The 19,366-nt window shown below is 43.4% G+C and overlaps 1 protein-coding gene across 1 annotated transcript in view; it reads left to right on the forward strand.

The window, feature by feature from the left end:
* ANKDD1B (ankyrin repeat and death domain containing 1B) overlaps positions 1–19,366 on the forward strand; it is a 58,297-nt gene that overhangs the window by 25,578 nt on the left and 13,353 nt on the right. The window contains exons 6-10 of the mRNA XM_079918621.1: positions 1,850–1,948; positions 7,205–7,303; positions 12,803–12,901; positions 15,411–15,509; positions 18,399–18,496. Coding sequence (XP_079774747.1) covers positions 1,850–1,948; positions 7,205–7,303; positions 12,803–12,901; positions 15,411–15,509; positions 18,399–18,496 — 494 coding nt within the window. The remainder of the gene's footprint in view (positions 1–1,849; positions 1,949–7,204; positions 7,304–12,802; positions 12,902–15,410; positions 15,510–18,398; positions 18,497–19,366) is intronic.

Raw genomic sequence — 19,366 nt, forward strand, 5'->3', positions numbered from 1 at the left:
AAACGGAGGCCCCAAGCAGTTTCTGTCTCTTCCCTTTGCCCTTCCTTAGTGATTCGATGAGAACCATCGATGATGAGTCAGGATTTCAAACTCTGAAGGGCTGGGGATGTAGGTCTAATTGACCACATATCTGGCTCAAGAATGTAAATGAGGTGAATTTTTGGTGCCAGTTTGTTTCTCCGGCCTCCCTACATGCATGAGTGCAGAGCCCTGGAGGGCTGATCTATACACACTTTTTTTTTTGGCCATTGATTATTTTAGCACTTTTCCTTCCTTTCTCTTTAAGTTGTCGAGAATCATGAGCTGCTATCTCAAGTTAACAGTGACCATTATCTTTTTTTTTTTTACATCTTTATTGGAGTATAATTGCTTTACAATGGTGTGTCAGTTTCTGCTTTATAACAAAGTGAATCAGTTATACATATACATATGTCCCCATAACTATTCCCTCTTGCGTCTCCCTCCCTCCCACCCTCCCTATCCCACCCCTCTAGGTGGTCACAAAGCACCCGAGCTGATCTCCCTGTGCTATGCGGCTGCTTCCCACTAGCTAGCTACCTTATGTTTGGTAGTGTATATATGTCCACGCCTCTCTCACGCTTTGTCACAGCTTACCCTCCCCCCCCCCCCGTATCCTCAAGTCCATTCTCTAGTAGGTCTGTGTCTTTATTCCTGTCTTACCCCTAGGTTCTTCATGACATTTTTTTTCTTAAATTCCATATATATGTGTTAGCATACGGTATTTGTCTTTCTCTTTCTGACTCACTTCACTCTGTATGACAGACTCCATTATCTTTTTATTATCTTGCATTAGCAGGAGATCGGATAACAGTCTAGATTCAGGAACCTTCTGATAGAGTCTTGTATCTTGCTTTTCACATTTCAAACATCTTGCTAAGCTTTTAGTTAATAACATATCAAGCCAATCTGTGAATGTTTTCTTTAGTCGAAGAAAATACTTGTGCTATTTTGCCACCCCACCTTCTTTTCCTGCTTTTAAATATCTCAGGTTAGAAAATTGAGTTTTTTATGGGTATTTCATTGTTCTCGATGACATTTTGGCTGTTGAAAATGCAGTCTCCCTTTGCAATGTGAAAAGTTGGAGAAATTGCCATAATCAGAAGATTCTGCACTTGAACCTTCCTCCCCAACAAATCACACCTAAACATCCCTCTTAAGCTATATTCTCTGGATAATTCCTAATTTCTCCATCCCATTTCATATTGACCTATTCTCAAGAGTTTTCCCATTGATTCTTGGTGAACGTTAGAGGTAAATGTATGAGCAAGCAAGGAGAGCCTAAAGAGAAGCAGTTGACACACGTCATGTCTGAATGAGTCACGTAAATATTAAACCCTGGACAATTTCTGCTTCAAACATTTTTATCAGTAAGGCAAGGCTTACTGAGCAATACGCAGGTGACTCAGATGGGGTCTGGCACAAAATCAGCTTCTCAATAAATAGTCGAGTGAAAGAACTATTCAATAAATGCAGAAAGTTGGTAAAATTGTTACATTTGAAAGGGAATCTCATTGTCTGATTGTGGGGTGGCATCTCCCCAGGTGCTTGGGAAGACCGTTTCCAAACAGTACTTCTCTACCCCCATAAAAATGATTCTGTGCTGATGCGGAGTTCCCACAGTTCGGGGCAACAACTCAGAAATGGATCTGGTTTGAAGTGAGAGGGATTGTTTTCACCCTCCCCTAGGAAGGCCCCAGAATGCTGTGACCAGAATCACCACGTTGGCCTCCTCGCCATCCCCTCCCCTCAAGCTGCTGCCCACTTTGTTGGTTGCCTTGCCGGCTCAGTAAGTGTATAATGAACACTGAAGTTTATGATTGACTTTCAGAAAGGAAGAAAACCATTTCTTTCGGCAGCAGAGTGGGGCCACATTGAAATGATAGAAAAACTTATCTTCCTTAATCTGCATACTTCAGAAAAGGACAAGGTGAAATGGACTTTTATTTCTTTGCTGAGTACCAGAGAAAGGGGAGTGACAGTTGAGGTGTAGATTTGGTGATGGCATTTTGGTGAGCAGTAGAGTTGTTCAGTTGTTACTACAGTCAGAGAGAATCATCGAATATCCAGGTGAAATCAACCCACTTTTTCAGTGGACCGTCCAGATTGCCAGTTTTGCTCCATAAATGTCTGTGAAATCAGTGGACTACATGGAATTTTCTACTGTCAACTCCAGTTGCTCTTTTCTTCCACTGAGGTCTGCGGGAGGCTCAGCCCCACCTGGCCAGAGAGGGAAACACTGGGAGGGCATCCATGTCTGTGTGCATATCTTTGATACTTTCCTTAGGAGAAATTCCTAGATGTGGAATTGTGGGTCAAAGGGTTCTGCACATTTTAAAACTACCTCCCAGAAATCTTTCACCAGTTTGCCTTCTCAAGGTTATATAGAATTACTTTTATTGTCCCACTTTTGCTAGCAAATTAGCAGCAAAGGTAGAGCAAGGAACATGGATGGATTTTTTCCCTTCTCGTTCAAACAGCTATTTATTTTCATTTAACACTTTGAAAGTATGAATTTCACTTAAAACTGTGGAAAACATGGCCACTACTCTATCCACAGCTTTAACAGGCTAAAGTAACTCATGGAGGTTCATTTGTTAAACCATTCACTTATTCACCAAAAAAAAAAAAAAAAAAATTTAATATGTGCTCTATGCTAGGTAGAGTATGTTTTCTTATTCTAGAAGCCTACAGGGCAAGAAGAGCATACAAAAAATAATGTATCGGGCTAAATGCGGTAATAGATATATATACGGTGTGCTGTGGGAGCACAAAGGAAAATCTGTTTCAGAAATATCACAGGCTTCACAGAGGAGGTGGTATGTTACGTGGGTCTGAGCATTTGGATGGACAGTGGTACGAGGAGATTGGAGGAGGGCACAAGGGTAGAGTATTTCAGACAGAGGGAAGAGCCCGTTTGTAAAGGAACCAAGGCATGAAAGAGCATGGTGTGTCCTGGGAATGACAAGTTCAGGGTGGCAGAAATTGAGGATGGGTGGGCTGGGAAAGGTGCATGCCAAGTGGGCCAAGGCAGAGAGACCATGAAAGGCTGTGCTCACCAGGAGGAGGGGTGATTCTGACCTATTGGCAGCAGAGACCTTGGAAGGTTTTAAGCAGCAAACAAGGGATGGGATCCATCCTGGGTGTAGGTGGGTAACTGTCACCGTGGTTTGAAGGGGGTATTGGTGCCTGGAGAGGCAGGAGGTGGGGAGTCCCAGTCAGGTGACTGCAGAAGTGGCTGAAGCAAGAGCTACAGAAAGCCTCTCACCGAGGCTCTCACTGGCAGCAAGCAGGACGAGGTGGTAGGAGGAGACAGAGGCCACAGGATTTGTGACCAGGGGGTACGGAGAGGGCAGACTTTCTGGCCCCTAGCTGTCTGGCTTTGACTTCCAGGAGGGTGGGGTGCCCATCCCTGAGCTGTGGGGTACAGGGGAGGAGGGGGTGATGCATGGTGAGTAGTAAGGTTTCGGAGGGTTCACTCTGAGGCGCCGGAGTGGGGAGGGGGTGTATTCAGGTGGAGGGCGGCAGGGAGTTAGAAACCGGGCCTGGGGTTCTTGTAAACCCCTTGTGAGTCATCTGCTCTGGGTGGTCACTTTTTAACCTCTGGCTCAATGCCTTTGAGGCTGGCTGTTTGGAGACTCACGTGAGTGGAGTCCTCTTGGACTTCATAGTTTAATATTCTGACGAATTCTAACTTGGCAGCTCTCCTGAGAGCTACTTTAAGAAGTAATATAATCATTTACTTTAAGACACCATTGATTGTAAGGCACGTCATTATTTCATGTAACACTAAGAAAAAATAATGCTGCCAATTAAACTGTGACACAAAAAACTCTCTTGTCATTTAGAATATTTTATATTATTGAGTTTTTAGACTTTTATCTTAGATTTTTAAAAATCATATACATACAAAGGACGAAATAAGCAAGGGAGCTTGGTTAAGTATTCCTATACTTCATACATTGAGTCGAATTCTTCTAAATCACTTTCTCACTCAGAGTCTTGATGTCCTTGCTTTTCCAGACAAAATATTGTCTTTTGTGCCTTCAAAGACGTTTGTGATGCAGTGTTTCTTCAAAAGGTGCCCTGCTATAGATTCTGAGATTTTCTTCTAAGCCACTGACACCCATTCTGATTTAATGCAAATCACAAGCCATGACAGCTATATCATGTCTGCTGCCCGGTTGACTGAGATTGTGAGGTGCATCCCGATCGCAGATATGTTAACATGAGAAACAGGATGTGACTTAGAGTTGGTGGTGTATGGTCATAAAAATAGCAACTGTGGGCAATAAAATGAAAACTGAAGGCTGTGAAAGTGGACGTGTGTGATGCCTGGGAAAAGTCAGTATTTCCCTTGGACCAGAGAAGCATAATCAGCCTGGTCACATGCATCCCTGGACTGGGATTAAAAGCAGGGCTCTGACTGCCTGGGTCTGATCCTGGCTCCATCACCCCAGCTAGATGATTTTGGGCACGTTACTTGGCCCCTCTCAGCCTTAGCTTCCTCATCTATCAAATAGCCTCATAAGGCCTTAGTGAGGTTTCAAATGAAAGGCTGTGTCACACACTTAGTTCAAGGAATGGTAAGTGTGCAACAAGTGGTATCCGGTGTCATCACCGGTGTTATCTGGGTGCAGTAAGTGGGATCTTGGTTATCATCGGTATCAGTGGTACATATTGTTATTATCCTCCTTTTTCTCTCTTCCAGTTCCTAGGAGAATGTAAGCCAGGCTTTCAGCTGAGGATCATGGACAAAAGTAGAGCCTTGATTTGTTTATTTTTATGTGTGTGACCATCTGACGTAGTGATGATCAGGTTGAACTAGTTTAACTTAAAGAAGATCCTAGGAACTTGGTCTTCTTGAATAAGAGTTATGAATGTGAGAAACTCAAAAAGAACATGATTCACCTAGGATAAATCTTAGCCATGATTGGCCTTCACAAGTCAATATAGAGATCCAGTCCCATAGTCATAGGATTTAATTTAAAGTCTTAGTTGTGCTTACTCTGTTTTGCTTTAATACTTTACCACTGGAATGTGTGCACTTGGATTTCGTCTACCTTTTAGTTATTTTCGCGTTGGGGCACATTGAGGAAAAGTCATAAAGTCCAACAAACTGTAATTGTAGATTGTGATGGGTTTTATTTGCACAAAGTGAAGTATCTAGTGATAATATTAGCCTTTTGGATGAAGCCCATAATGTACATACAGTCTTGGGCTGCCTCTGATTCCTGACATAGGCTGTTGCTGGACCAGTTGGACTAGGCTCATGGGACTAGGCTCTAGAGCAGTGGTCTCCAAACATACTGGGTAGCAAACTCATAACCAGTAAAGAAAGTTTGAGCATGCACCTAATCACATGTACATTTATAATTAAATTAATATATTATAAAACATATGCCAGAAATATAAATTTTAAAGATTGAGATAAAAATAAACATAAATAGCAATTTTCATATTTTTCTCTGCACTGAAAGGATTATCTTGTAAATATCTGATGTATTTTCCGTCCAGTTTTCTTTGTGTTCCTATGCATGTATATTTTTAGTGCCTGCCCAAAATTCATTTAGCTGTTCTTTAGCTCTTGGACATTTAGGTGTTTTTTTATCTTTTTTTTAATAAATTTATTTATTTATTTTTGGTTGTGTTGGATCTTCGTTTCTGTGCGAGGGCTTTCTCTAGTTGTGGCAAGCGGGGGGCACTCTTCATCGCGGTGCGTGGGCCTCTCACTACCTTGGCCTCTCTTGTTGCGGAGCACAGGCTCCAGACGGGCAGGCTCAGTAGTTGTGGCTCACGGGCCCAGTTGCTCCGCAGCATGTGGGATCTTCCCAGACCAGGGCTCGAACCCGTGTCCCCTGCATTGGCAGGCAGACTCTCAACCACTGTGCCACCAGGGAAGCCCCTGACATTTAGGTTTTGTTCAGTTTTTCTTTACTATTAAATTAATGCTGTCATGAACCTCTTTGTATACAAAGTTTAGTCTGTATTCCTCATTATTTCCTTTGGGTATATTCTTAGAGGTAGGATAGCTGGGTCAAAGATATAAATGTTTATTAGGCTCTTGATATATTAAAGACATGAATTCTTTCCTTCACAGTTTTTGCAAATATTTTTCCACTGGGGTTTGCCTTTTGGCATCTCTTTTCCTGGAAAAGGAGAAGGCAGATTATGAAAAGAAATTCCTCTCTAACAGATGGCTGTCCCAGGCTCTCAGGGGAAGCTGCTGGGATACAGTTTTTCCATCTCGTTGGGATAGGAACATTGGTTCCATGCTCTTTTGTCCCTGTTAACATGATTGTTTGTACCTAATTAGCTACAAGTAAAATTGTCTGAACTTATCCTAGCTGTTAGGCAGAATAATGTCCAAGGTGGAGAATGGTTAGGACATGGGGAAGGAATTCTGCATTTCTTCCCAATATTTTTAGGAAAGAATCTGCATGAGGAGGGGGAAGTATCCAAGTAGCTATTGTGTGAGACCAGTTCCTTCTTTTCTATGTTGTGGCCTAAACTAAACTCACTTTGTCCTACTAATGTTTATCATAATGAGTTTCAGGAACCTTAATTACTAAGGTAGGGTATTACATTTTTTTAAAATGACATGCAATATTTTAAATCAGTTTTAAAGGTTAAAACTGTACTTGGTACAAATGTGCTTCTATTTTTGTATTTCATACTGCATTTTAGTTCCTCATTTCCATGATTATCTTTCTTAACAAGCTGTTACCTTCTCGTAGACAAGGTCTGGATTCTAGTTGTCTTCCCAATCCCAGTGCCTACTACTGTCTGACAAACAGCAGGTGTCTAATAACTGTTTGTTAGATTAATAAAGATAGAGAGTATGAATGATGGAGGGAAGGTGAGAAAGGAGGCAGCATAACAGAGTAGTTAAGAATGCAGCCTTTGGAGCCAAAGAGCTAGACTTGCATCCTAGCTTTGCCACTTTTCAGCTGAGGCTTAGTTTCCTTATGTGTAAAGTGGGGATAATAACCCTGACCTCAGAGTCGTTGTGCAGTTAAACTGTGCCAAAGCATATAGTCTTGTCAGTATAAGTTGGCACATAGATGCTCAATAAATGCTGTCTATTAAGAGTAATGCACAAGAGATAGAGAAAGCATGCTGTTTCTCAAGTAATTTCATTCCATGCCAAGAGGCAATTCATTTTAACTTTTTTTCCGTTTGTTAGAATGGCGAAACACCATTCTTCTTAGCTGTTGAAGGAGGTCATGAAGAATGCAGCAAAGTGCTACTGGCATCAGGAAGTGATATCAACATTCCAAGTGAAGTATGTGCTCCATGTCTACTTACTCACACAGGGAGGGGCACTCAGAATGTTCTTTGGGTAATCTGGTCCTGCACTGACCCATTCACTGGGCTTTTGTAGAATTAATACAATTGTCCCTCGTATCCGTGGGGGACTGGTTCTAAGACCTGCCTAGGGGTACCAGAATCTATGGATGCTCCAGTTCCTTATGTAAAATGGTATAATACAGTCCTTATCCGTGGTTATCCATCCAACTGTGGGGGGCAGGGGGATTTGGAGGGCCGATTGTATTAATAATTTGCTTACTTTGGGGTAAGAATTAATGTCTTAACTCTGACATTCCCCTATTAATATTTCCTCAAAAACAATACCATTCTTCCTATTTATTTGGGGAATAATTTATTTGGAGAATAATTGAAAATAGGGCAAAAGTAGCAATAGTTGTTGCTTCTCAGACACTTTTATTCTACTTTGTTTTCTTCCTAGAAACAAGTAGTACCTGGCTTATACACAGTAGATGCTGAAAAAGAAAATTGTGTAAAAAGCCAAGTGGTCTTCTGGAGCCTGAAGAAGACAGGATGATGCCTTCTTCTAGGTACAAAATACAAAATACTTTGGTGCTGAGATCCTTTGACACTGATCTTCATTTATTTTTAAATTTTTTTTATTTAAATTTCTTTTGGCCGCACTGAGCAGCTTGTGGGATCTTAGCTCCCTGACCAGGGATGGAACCGAGGCCCATGGCAGTGAAAGCACCGAGCCCTAACCACTGGACTGCCAGGGACGTCCCTCACTATATAAAATTATATATACATAGACAAGATTGCAAGAGAGAGTGGAATATGTAGGGTGAGGTGATTCCCACTGACGTTGCAAGGTTTTTTATGCGATAAATGAGCCCAGAGTTAAGAATCCACGGGGCCCAGGAAACATTCAGAATATGGAGAGCGGTGCTGTTTTTCTGTCATGCCCAGGTGCCCCTCTGCCCCCAGTCTGCAGCCTCCCTGGAAAGGCCTCCCTTATTAGCAAGATCCTCCTGGGATCACTCCTTTTGGCTCGCCTCGCTGCTCTGTGCCTCCCTCCCTTCTGTACTTAATTATTTGGTGCTGTGAAGGTTTTGCTTTGTAATGGCTTTCACATGCTCGCATTCTCCCCACCCTGCCAGGACTGTAGGCTCCACGTTGTCCATATCCTCATGGCCTTGGCCTCATCCAGACAGCCTGGAAATTGTCCTAAGTCAGTTTTACATCTTTTACATTATCTTGGGTTTTCCCTGGAGTTCATTAGCACACTTCCTGGATCAATAGCCTCAGCCCCCCACCCCCACCCCGCTGCTGTCCACACCTGTCTCCGCCCAGTCCAGTAAAGGCCCGGGGGGAAACAAGCAGCAGGAAGCAGGAAGCCAGAAGCAAGGATACACACCAGGGTTGTGAGCGGCTCATTTTGCTTTCACATCTGTAGGCGATTACTGTGTTTGATCTTGGAAATGCTTCACCCGCTGACATTAGTTAGTCTTGTTCTCCAGGAGCTTGCTTTGCACCCACCCAGCTAAGGGGAGGGGGTAAAGGTGGAGTCATTTCTGAGGAGGGTAGTGGGGAGAGATTGTGGATTTAGCTGCCTATGGAGACCGCCTCCGTTGGGGCTGGGTGGAGAGGCTGCCTAGCTACCCTGGGTCAAGTGAAGACTTTCTGTAGACCCTAAGAATTCCATATTTCTGGAGGCCCTATCCTCACATCTTATCAAATAACTTTAAATGCCCCCGCATTCCACATTAAATATCTCTTTTCTTTTGCTGTAAATATTTTTTAAAGCCTTTTTTATTTGTGCATTTATAATCATTTGGCTACGATAAACTACCTTAATTTATGATTGACTCTGATTTCTTAGAACTCTGTGCAGACCTGAGAATTCGAGGGAGGTGAAAAAATTTAACCTACAAATTGTTTACAGTGTAATGAATACCTTTTGAAGATTACATTTAGCAATCAACGAAGTATGAACATGTCAATTAAATATTCACTTCAGTTTTGTGCTTTTCTTTTGGTATCTTGGGACCAACTTTTTTTTTTTTAATAAAGAATGGCATGACTTTAAAAAAAATTATTTTATTTTATTTATTTTTGGCTGCGTTGGGTCTTCGTTGCTGCGCGCGGGCTTTCTCTAGTTGCCGCGAGCCGGGGCTGCTCTTCATTGTGGTGCACGGGCTTCTCATTGCGGTGGCTTCTCTTGTTGCGGAGCACGGGCTCTAGGCGCGTGGGCTTCATTAGTTGTGGTCCACGGGCTCAGTAGTTGTGGCTCACGGAATCTCGAGCGCAGCAGTCTCAGTAGTAGTGGCGCATGGGCTTAGTTGCTCCCTGGCATGTGGGATCTTCCCAGACCAGGGCTCGAACCCGTGTCCCCTGCATTGGCAGGCGGGTTCTTACCCACTGCGCCAGCAGGGAATCCCAACCTTTTTTTTTAAGATTTCAAATATTTCTTTAGCTCTTAAAAAGTCTGTTGGCCTGTTGTGCCTCATGGATAAAATGCCACAGACTCCTATAGCTCTTCCCACCATAGGGTTACTGGCTTTGGGCTCTTCACAAGCCTGTTTCTGCATCAGATCTTTCCATTGGGGGGACACTTCCTACCATTCTGGTCTCAGTCTAGACGTCACCCTATCCAAGAAGCTTTTCTTGATCACTCACTGGAAAGAAGCCATCCATTCATGCTATTTTACTTCTCATTGTAGCATTCTCATTGTCACTAGCTGATGTTATTCTTCTACTAATGTCTAGAATCTACTAAATGGGTTCTAAATCTGCTGATCTACCAATCAACTGATTGTCCAGCCCTACTGAACGTAACGTCAGAGACCTTGTCGGTTTAGTCATAGCCCCCGTGGTCTAACATGGGGGCTGACACGTAATAAGTGCTCAGTAAATTTTTGTGGAATGAATAAGATGATACTTGTGATTATTGTACACATTTACTAGCTCATTTATTTTCCAAGTGTTGCTTTGGTTTGAGAGAAAGAGGTAGGGTGGTGTGGTAGGCAGAATAACGGCCCCCAAAGATGTCCACATTATGACCCTTGGAACCTGTGAGTATGTGAGGTTACATGACAAAGGGGAATTAAGGTTGCTTTGCAGATGGAATTAAGGTTGCTCATCATCTGACCTTACAATGAGATTATCCAGGTGAGCCTAATGTAATCACCAGGGTCCTTTAAAAAGGAAGGAGGAGGCCGGCAGGGAGGTCAGAGGGATGCAACGTGAGAAGGACTCAGCACACCACTGCTGACTTTGAAGGTGGAGGAAGGGGGCTGCAAGCCAAGGAATGTGGGTGGTTTCTACAAACTGAAAAAGGTAAAGAAATGGATTCTCCTGAAAGCCTCCAGAAAGGCCTTTATTTTCACCCAGTGAGACTCATTTCAGACTTCTGACCTCCAGAGCTGTAAGATAATACATTTGTATTGTTTAAGGCACTAAGTTTGTGGTAATTTGTTATTAGCAGCAATAGAAAACTAATAATATAGGTGGTTATGTCATTTTTACAGAGGAAGACATAGAGGCCCATCCTTGAGAGGCCATTTATTCAAGGTCATATAGGCATTTAGTATCAGCTCAAGCTAGACTCCAGTTGGTCAGAGCGTGTATCATTCCTGTGAGTATTTATACCACTTATCTATTACTTCATAACAAACCAACCCAGAGCACAGTGGCTTAGAACAATGCACTGGTATCTTTCCTGGCTCTGAGGGTTGACTGAGCTCAGCTGGGAGATTCTTACATTGGGTCGGGTATGTGGTTGCAGTCAGTTTCGGCCAGGGCTTCAGTCGTTTGCAGACTTACCTGAGGAGGATGTCCACAGTGGCTCACTCACATGCCTGACAGTTGAGGTTGGCTGTCAGCTGGGCCTCTTGACAAGAGCACCAACGTGCAGCATCTGCATTGCCTTCTCCTAGCATGGCAGCTGGCTTCCATGATGTAGGGAGCAGCAGCTGCCAGGCCAGTTAAGGGTCACACCTGGAACGAGCACACTGTCACCTCTGCCATATTCTGTTGGTCAAAGCAGTGACAGGGTCTACCCAGATTCAAGGGGGTGAAGAAATAAACCCCACTCCTTGGTGGGGAGTGGCAGGGTCACATTGCAGAAGAGCAGATTGGATGGGACATACTTATGCAGCCATTTTAGGAAAACGTACTAACCTACATACAGCCTCCTTACTCTGAGGACCTGAAAATACTTTGCAGCAATCCTGCAATTACAGGACACCCCCTCCCTGGGATACCAAAATCCGAGGATGCTCAAGTCCCTTAAGTAAAATGCATAGTATTGGCATGTAAGCTGTGCACAACCTCCCATGTACTTTATTTAAAAAATTTTTTTACTTATTATTTTTGGCTTCATTGCTGGGCACGGGCTATCTCTAGTTGCAGCGAGCAGGGGCTACTCTTTGTTGTGGTTCGCAGGCCTCTCATTGTGGTGGCTTCTCTTGTGGAGCATGGGCTCTAGGTGTGCGGGCTTCAGTAGTTGTGGCTCACGGGCTCAGTAGTTGTGGCTTTCAGGCTCTAGAGCTCAGGCTCAGTAGTTGTGGTGCACGAGCTTAGTTGCTCCGCGGCATGTGGGATCTTCCCGGACTAGGGCTCGAACCCGTGACCCTGCACTGGCAGGCAGATTCTTAACCACTGAGCTACCAGGGAAGTCCCCTCCCATGTACTTTACATATCTCTAGGTTACTTATAATACCTAATACAATGTATATTCTATGTAAATAATTGTAAATAGAATGTAAATGTTATGTAAATAGTTGCCAGCACATGAGCGAATTCAAGTTTTGCTTTTTGGAACTTTCTGGAATGTTTTTTTTTTTTGAATATTTTTGATGCATAGTTGGTTGAATTTGCAGTTGCAGAACCCGTGAATTTGGGGGACCAACTGTAATCAGTCAATAACTATCCACTGACCTTGTCTTATTGCAAGGCCTTTTGGAGGAGGCCCTGACCTAAGTAGTTTGCCCTCTAGCATGGGCACTAAGTGAAGGAGAGACGCTAAAGAAGTTGAATGAAAGGGCTGTGAGGGAACCTGCACATAGGCAGCAATCATGCTGAGTTCTGAGGTGGTACCTGTAAAGGGGAGAGTTGCTAGTGAATGGTCAGGGCGGGAGAGGGTGGATGCACTTCTGGGGCCAATACCAAGTTCAGCCCTTTTGGCTCAAGGAGGGGGTTTGCAGGTTGTATCGAGAGAAGGCTTGGCCCTAGTCCACTTCGTACTTCCTGGAGAAGGGTAGGATTTTAGCTCATATTTGCCTGAGGCATGTGTTGTCTAGGATTCTTGTCTCTTTTAAATGGGAGATACCTGGAAGCAACCAAAAGCACCCCCCCCCCGCCCCCAAATGATCAGAAACACGTTGAATTTTCTTTTTTAACTAGGCATACTATTTTATTGTATTAATTGATTACCATGGAATGAACACCAGAAACCATGCTAGATTCTAATGGGAATCCCTCCGTGCCTTCTCTCTCCACCTGTCTCCTGCAGCTCGATATCAGTGCTTTGCAGATAGCAACCCAGAACAGCCATGCATCCTTTGTCAGCTTTCTTTTCAGTGAGAACGTTGATCTGCACCAGAAGGTGGAAGTGAGTCAGTCTATTATGATAACATGGGCTTTGATCCCAGCTCTGTGAGGCTGGCTGTGCTGGGAGATGCTCCTTGCAGATGCATGGAGGGCTGGAGCGGGGAGACGAGTGATCACAAAGGAGGAATTCTTTCTGGGAGGGCCGACTGGCTTCTTCTGGAGACGGAGTCTTAATCTTAAGAAATATAATCCAAGGGATGAATTTTAGAAAGTCATTGAAGTTCCTGAACAAAATGAAATCTTTGTGTTTTAAATATTTACATTTGCTGCAGTTAATTTTTTTTATGTATCTAGAGATGCCAGTCTTGTATTAAATTTATCAGTCTGGGAAAATAATGAAACTGCTATTAATAGGAAGGAGAATGATTATTTTTCCCCCTTCACTGACCGATCTTGTTTTTCTTTTGAAAGTCAGTCATTTGTATTGATTTAGGTTTTCTGAAGTTCGAATTGGCTTTGGTAGAATTAACAAAGGCCCTCTGCGCTGGAATTAGATGGGGAAACATTCCCCTGTTTTTCACTCTACTTTCATTTCTCCTGTGAGAATATTCTTTTCTCTAATATTGCTTAGCCATTACTATTTATTGTATTAACTGGAGAGGAGGGACGTGATTTAACCCACGACTGGTAGTTTTTGGAGAATGGCATTAGGGGAACTGGTTCTGACCTTGCCTGGTCCATCCAAGGATGCTTCCTGTTTCTCAGGAGGAATTGGGCCCCAGCAAGGCCAATGGTCCCAGCAGGAAGGGCACTGCTTACGTCCCTGGGACGAGGGATACGTTCTCTTTTTTCATCCTTAGCGGCCCTAGAAAGAAGGTCCTCCCTGAGCAGAAGAGGTCTGCACAGAAAGCTTTCCCCTCCTGCTGCCCCTCTGCCCCATCTGTCTCCCACTTCCCTTGCTCACCCTTGGACGGTCTGACATACGCAGACGTAGCATTCCACCTGCCCCTGCTTTCCTTCTCCTCTGTGTGCTGGTGAATCCCTTGCTAACTCACTACATCTCTCTTCCATCTGTCTACCCCTGTTTCCTGGGAAGGAGCCTGGTGCTGCTGCTGGAGTCAGGAAGATCTGGGTTCAAATCCTGTCTCTGCTCCTTCCTAGCTCCGATGCCTCGCGGAAGTGATTTCACCTCTGTGCCTCATATGTAGAGTGGGGAAGAGAAGCCCTAACTGCTAGGGTGGTTGTGAATGAAAAGCTGTTAGCCCGGTGTTTCAGAGTATAAACTGTAGGGGAAGTGAGTGAGTAGTAGGCACCATTAGGAGAGTGTGTTGTATGTGCATAAATGATGCTGATTAATATCATCTGCTCCGCTTGAGCAGCACTGCACCCTGTCCTCACCACCCACCTTGCCGCATCTGTGTTCCCTCTTTCCACGCATTTTGCCTCTCAGCTCAACTACTGTTGTCCACACAGTCTCACTGCATCTTCTGCCCCTGCTCTCTCACACCTGTACCCCTGCCCCTCTCCTCCCCACTAAATGCCCCTCACCTCACTCTCTCACACCTTACCTGTGTTCTCCTCGCCTTTTTCCTCCTTGCATCTGCCTTTTCTACCCCCAGAGATGTGTTTTCTCTCGAGCCTCCTGGGCCAGTGGCAGCTGGGTGGGAGCAAAGGCAGCAGGAGGTTGTGTGTGTGACCCTGGAGGTGGGCACTGAGCCTGACAGGGCTGGTAAGAAGCCCGTAGTAGAGGTGGCTGAGCGCATGGCTGGAAGACAGGCGGCTTAGCCACAAAGGAGGAGGAAAGGGGAGCAGGCTGCAAGGGCCTGGTGAATACGCGATGGCTGGGCTCTACATAGGTGGGAGGGCTGAGCACTGACGGTGCCCCTGGGTGAGTGGGGCATTAGTCCCACAACATGCTCTAGGCAGAAGAACCCAAGATCAAAGCAACTCGGAGAATGCTGAAGGGGAATGCTGTTGCTTCCTTGTGGCTGTTCCCACTGCACTTTAGCTCTTTGAAGCCTCTGGGAAGTCCTGCAGTTAAGCTATTTAATATTTTCTTAGCTTCATATTTGAGCTCAAATGTCAATTCTTCAGGGAAGCCTTGTCTGACTTCCAGAAAGTTTGGCCCTTGGCCCACACCCACATGTGCTCTCTTACCGCTGTGCACTTTTCCTTCAAGGCACTTATCACAATGTGTAACTGTACATTTATTTTGTGACTTAAAAAAAAAAAAATCAATATCTGCTTTCCCTACTAGATGAAAGATTCCCGAGGATGGGCCATGTTCACCACTGAACCCCTAACATCCTGAAAAGAGCCTGGCCCATAATAGGTGCTCAGTGTCAAGTTCTAGAATGAATGAAGTGGGAAAGTGGGTTGCTGGTGAGCGGGATTTCTGTACAGCCTTGGTGTGGAAGTGACTGCTGAAGACTTACTAAGGGCCTGCAACCATGTTGGGCAGCACCAGTATTCAGGAGATTATCAGGAAATGTCTGATGAAATGAGTCGCTTTTTGATCTGATTGATGAAGCCAGAATCTTTTGAATTTGAAATGTCATTTCTTTCTGCAGCCTAAGGAGTCCCCTCTTCATTTAGCTGTTATCAACAACAATATCACAGTGGTAAACAGCTTATTAAGTGCACAGCATGATATTGACATCTTAAATCAGGTAAGCCAGGCAGATCAGAACCTAGAGAGTCTATTTTCTTGTTTCAACTCAGCATGTGTTTAGGGGTAGTTTTGATCAAGTTCAAGGTGCTCTAAAGATTCCTGGGAAGAATATGCACATTCATGTTTTTATCCTTTTGCCTCTGTAAACCCCCACTCCCACTTGCACACACATATTTTGTCTTTTTCAAATGCACAACTGGGATTCAGCCAATGCGTTATTAAACTGTTCACATTTAACAGGCCCAGTACTTCTGATAGATAAACAGTAGCCCAGAGGTAAATTGCCGGTGGCAATTTAAATCAAAAGCTACTCCCCCAGTGTGAAATGTTGTAATTGGCAGGGAGCCCTTCTCCACAAGAAAGGAAGCTTTGTTTCTATATTATAGACAGTAAATGTATCTTCTTTTTGCCCAAAGGCAAAAGAGACCTCCTGGAATTTTTTTTAAAAATCACTGTGAATTCAGACCACTGGAGCAGAATCAAATGCCGCATAAAAGGCATCCATCACTGGCAGGAAATGGAAATGCTGAGGTGGAAGAATTAAAAGGATGGGGGTGGGTGCTGTCTGAGCCAGGACCTGCTCTGGGAAGGGCTACCCTCTTCCAGAGGTCAGGAGTGGGAAGGAAAACTCTCGGGAGAGGGCCCTTGCCAGAGTCCTGAGGACAGATGAGCGTCTGGACTCCTCCCTCCTTCCTGGCTGCCCCTTCCCAGGTGAGGGAGCAGCCACGTGCGGTGGGCATGCGTGTCCTAACCCACCGTGTCATCCTCGGTTTCCTCATCTGTGAAACCAGAGCACTGACTCAGATCTCTGCAGTCTGCTCCAGCTCCAGCCTGTGAGGTCCCTGGTGCCCTGAGCTGAATTGGGACTTAACTCCCCTTCTGTCCCTTCCTTCCCCAGAGACCGTCCTCCTCCCTGATCTTTTACTATCCCAAAAGTTTGGGGGAAGAAAATCTCTCTTATTATTATTATTTTTATTTTAAAGGAATTTTGCCTTTTTTTTAAATTTTATTTTATTTATTTATTTATGGCTGTGTTGGCTCTTCGTTTCTGTGCGAGGCTTTCTCCAGTTGCGGCAAGCGGGGGCCACTCCTCAACGCGGTGCGCGGGCCTCTCACCATCGCGGCCTCTCTTGTTGCAGAGCACAGGCTCCAGACGCGCAGGCTCAGTAACTGTGGCTCACGGGGCCAGCCGCTCCGCGGCATGTGGGATCCTCCCAGACCAGGGCTCGAAACCGTGTCCCCTGCATTGGCAGGCAGACTCCCAACCACTGTGCCACCAGGGAAGCCCCTCTCTTATTATTGAACATACATATGTATTCAACTATGTTAATGCCCCACATCTTTCCTCATGCGCAGAGTCTTTGCTCTACACATGGACAGAGCACCCAAGTGATTCTGGCTTCACCAGAATTGTCTAGATCCACTCCAGTGAAGGAGGCTTGCTAGGCTGCCACCCAATTATAGAAGTAGACTTTATCATTTATGGTTTTTGTTAGACCAGGAATACACACAACGTATAAAAGTAAGAAAACATAAATAAGCTAAAAACTTACAATTTGTTTATAATCCCCCCAAAGAAAGAGAACTCTGTTAACATTTTGGTGCATTTCCTGCCTTCTAGACTTCTAGCAGTTTTGCCACAGGGAGATTTTATGGGTATTTGATGTATGACACTTGTGTCTCTGTTCCAGGTTGGTGTAGACTTTTGATAGGTCTGTCAGTGTAAGTTTGATGTCATGGATAACGAGCCCCCAGAGGGGCACATTGCCACCTAAAAGTGGGTCTTCAGTAAATGCTTGTTGATATTAATTATGTTAACATCCCAAGCAGGTTGGCCATATGCTCTAGTAGCAAGAGTCCTGGGCTAGATGCTACTGCCCAGCTGTGTGACTCTTGGGAAGTTGCTTCCTCTCTCTGGTTTAGGAGTTGGGCTAGATTATAACCAATGTTCCTTTCTGTGCTAAAATTTTAGAATTGTCTTCACATCAGCATTCCTTTCAGTGGGAGGTTAAGATGGGTGATTTTCTTGTGATTTCATATATTTCTCTGAAGCATTCTTATCCTCTTCATGGGAAAGTGGTTATTCCAGAAAGAAATTAGAAGTCTTGCACTCCTTTATACACTATAATGTAGGAAACTTACAAAATAGAGAAAAGCATTGAGAAGCCAATAAAAATAAGCTCTAATCCCTCCGTCTAGACATTATTATTCTTAACATCACCAATGCATTTCCTTCTTTCCCTCTATTTTTTTCTATAAATTGAGCTCAGCTAGATAGTGTTATTTTGCTAAGGTTTTTAATGTTATATCATAAGCATTTTTCATTTTTAAAAATCTCTGAAATTATTTTTTATTGTGGCAAAATAAACATAACATAAAATTTACCATTGTAACCATATAAGTGTACAATTCAGTGGCATTAAGTACACTGACAATGTACATAACTCTCACACCATCCATCTCCAGAACTTTATCTTCCCAGACTGAAACTCCATACTCATTGAGCAATAACTCCTCATTCCCTCCTCCCCCTTCTCCTGGAAACCGCCATTTCACTTTGTCTCTATGAACTTGACTATTCTAGGTATCCCATATTGAAATCATTTTAAAAAATCATTTGTGATGGTTGCCTACTATTCCAATATGTGGATATACCGTAATTTATCTCATGAGTTTCCTTACTAAACATGTAACTTCCTTTCAATTTTTCATTGTTATAAATAACACTGCAATGAATGTCTCCTGTACCTGTTTAAAAATATGTGACCTTATCTATTTTCCCTTACGCCTGTGTAGGACACCTTTGCTTTCTCTTTATCTTTTTACTATGCAAGTTTTTTCTCTCCTTAACATGCTTGGATTACATTTTTGAACTTTCTCATGTCAGAGGTCACAAGCTCCTTTGCATGTAGCTGCTGATCTTGGAAGTGTGGAACTGGTGGAAACCCTGCGGAAGGCGGGCAGTGACCTAAGGTTGTTGACAAAGTGAGTTCATGGGCTTCACTCTGTTTAGCTGAGCTGCTTGCTGAGTCCTCCCTGCCGGCTGTAAGCCTTGAGAGGTAGTATTACCATATCCTTTGTGAGATGGACACAAATTGGAGAGACCTTGTATCTTGATAGTAACATCCCAATTTTAATTGAGATAAGTTGGTAAGAATTTTTACTCTCAACAGTAAAATATACATTAAAAAAATTCAAATTATTTATTTTTTGAAAAGATGATAGATTTACATGGTTCAAGAATTTAAAACTTAGTAAAGGTTTTACAGTAAAAATTTCCCATCTACCGCGTCCCTATTTGTCTGGCTCTCATACTATCCTTGCCATACATACCCATTATTGTAAGTTTCTTCTGTTCTTGCCAGAATTTCTTTATGCATATAACAGCAAACATAAATATGTTATACTCTTATTCCACTCCTCCATCCTTCATACACAACTGTGGATACCTATACATATTGTCCTACATTTAGCTTTTTTCCCTTATCAGTATAAAGCAAAGATCATTCCGTGTAAGTACATGGAAAGTTTCTTCTATTTTATACAGCTACATAATAGACTGTGGTGTGGATATATCATAATTTGTTTAGTTCTCAACTGATGGGCATATAAGTTGTCCTTAAGCTTTTGCTATTATAAATAGAACTGCAATAAATAAATTTATATGTGTCTAAACTTGTTTTTTAAATTTATTTAAAAATCTTTAATTGTTGTAAAATACACACAATATAAAATGTACCATCTTGACCATTTTTTTTTTCTTTAATTTATTCATTTCCTACTTTTTAAAAATTTTTTTGGCTGTGCTACGTGGCTTGCAGGATCTTAGTTCCCCAACCAGGGATTGAACCCGCA

The sequence above is a fragment of the Stenella coeruleoalba genome (genome assembly GCF_951394435.1).
Source record: "Stenella coeruleoalba genome assembly, chromosome: 3".
Taxonomy (NCBI): Eukaryota; Metazoa; Chordata; class Mammalia; order Artiodactyla; family Delphinidae; genus Stenella; species Stenella coeruleoalba.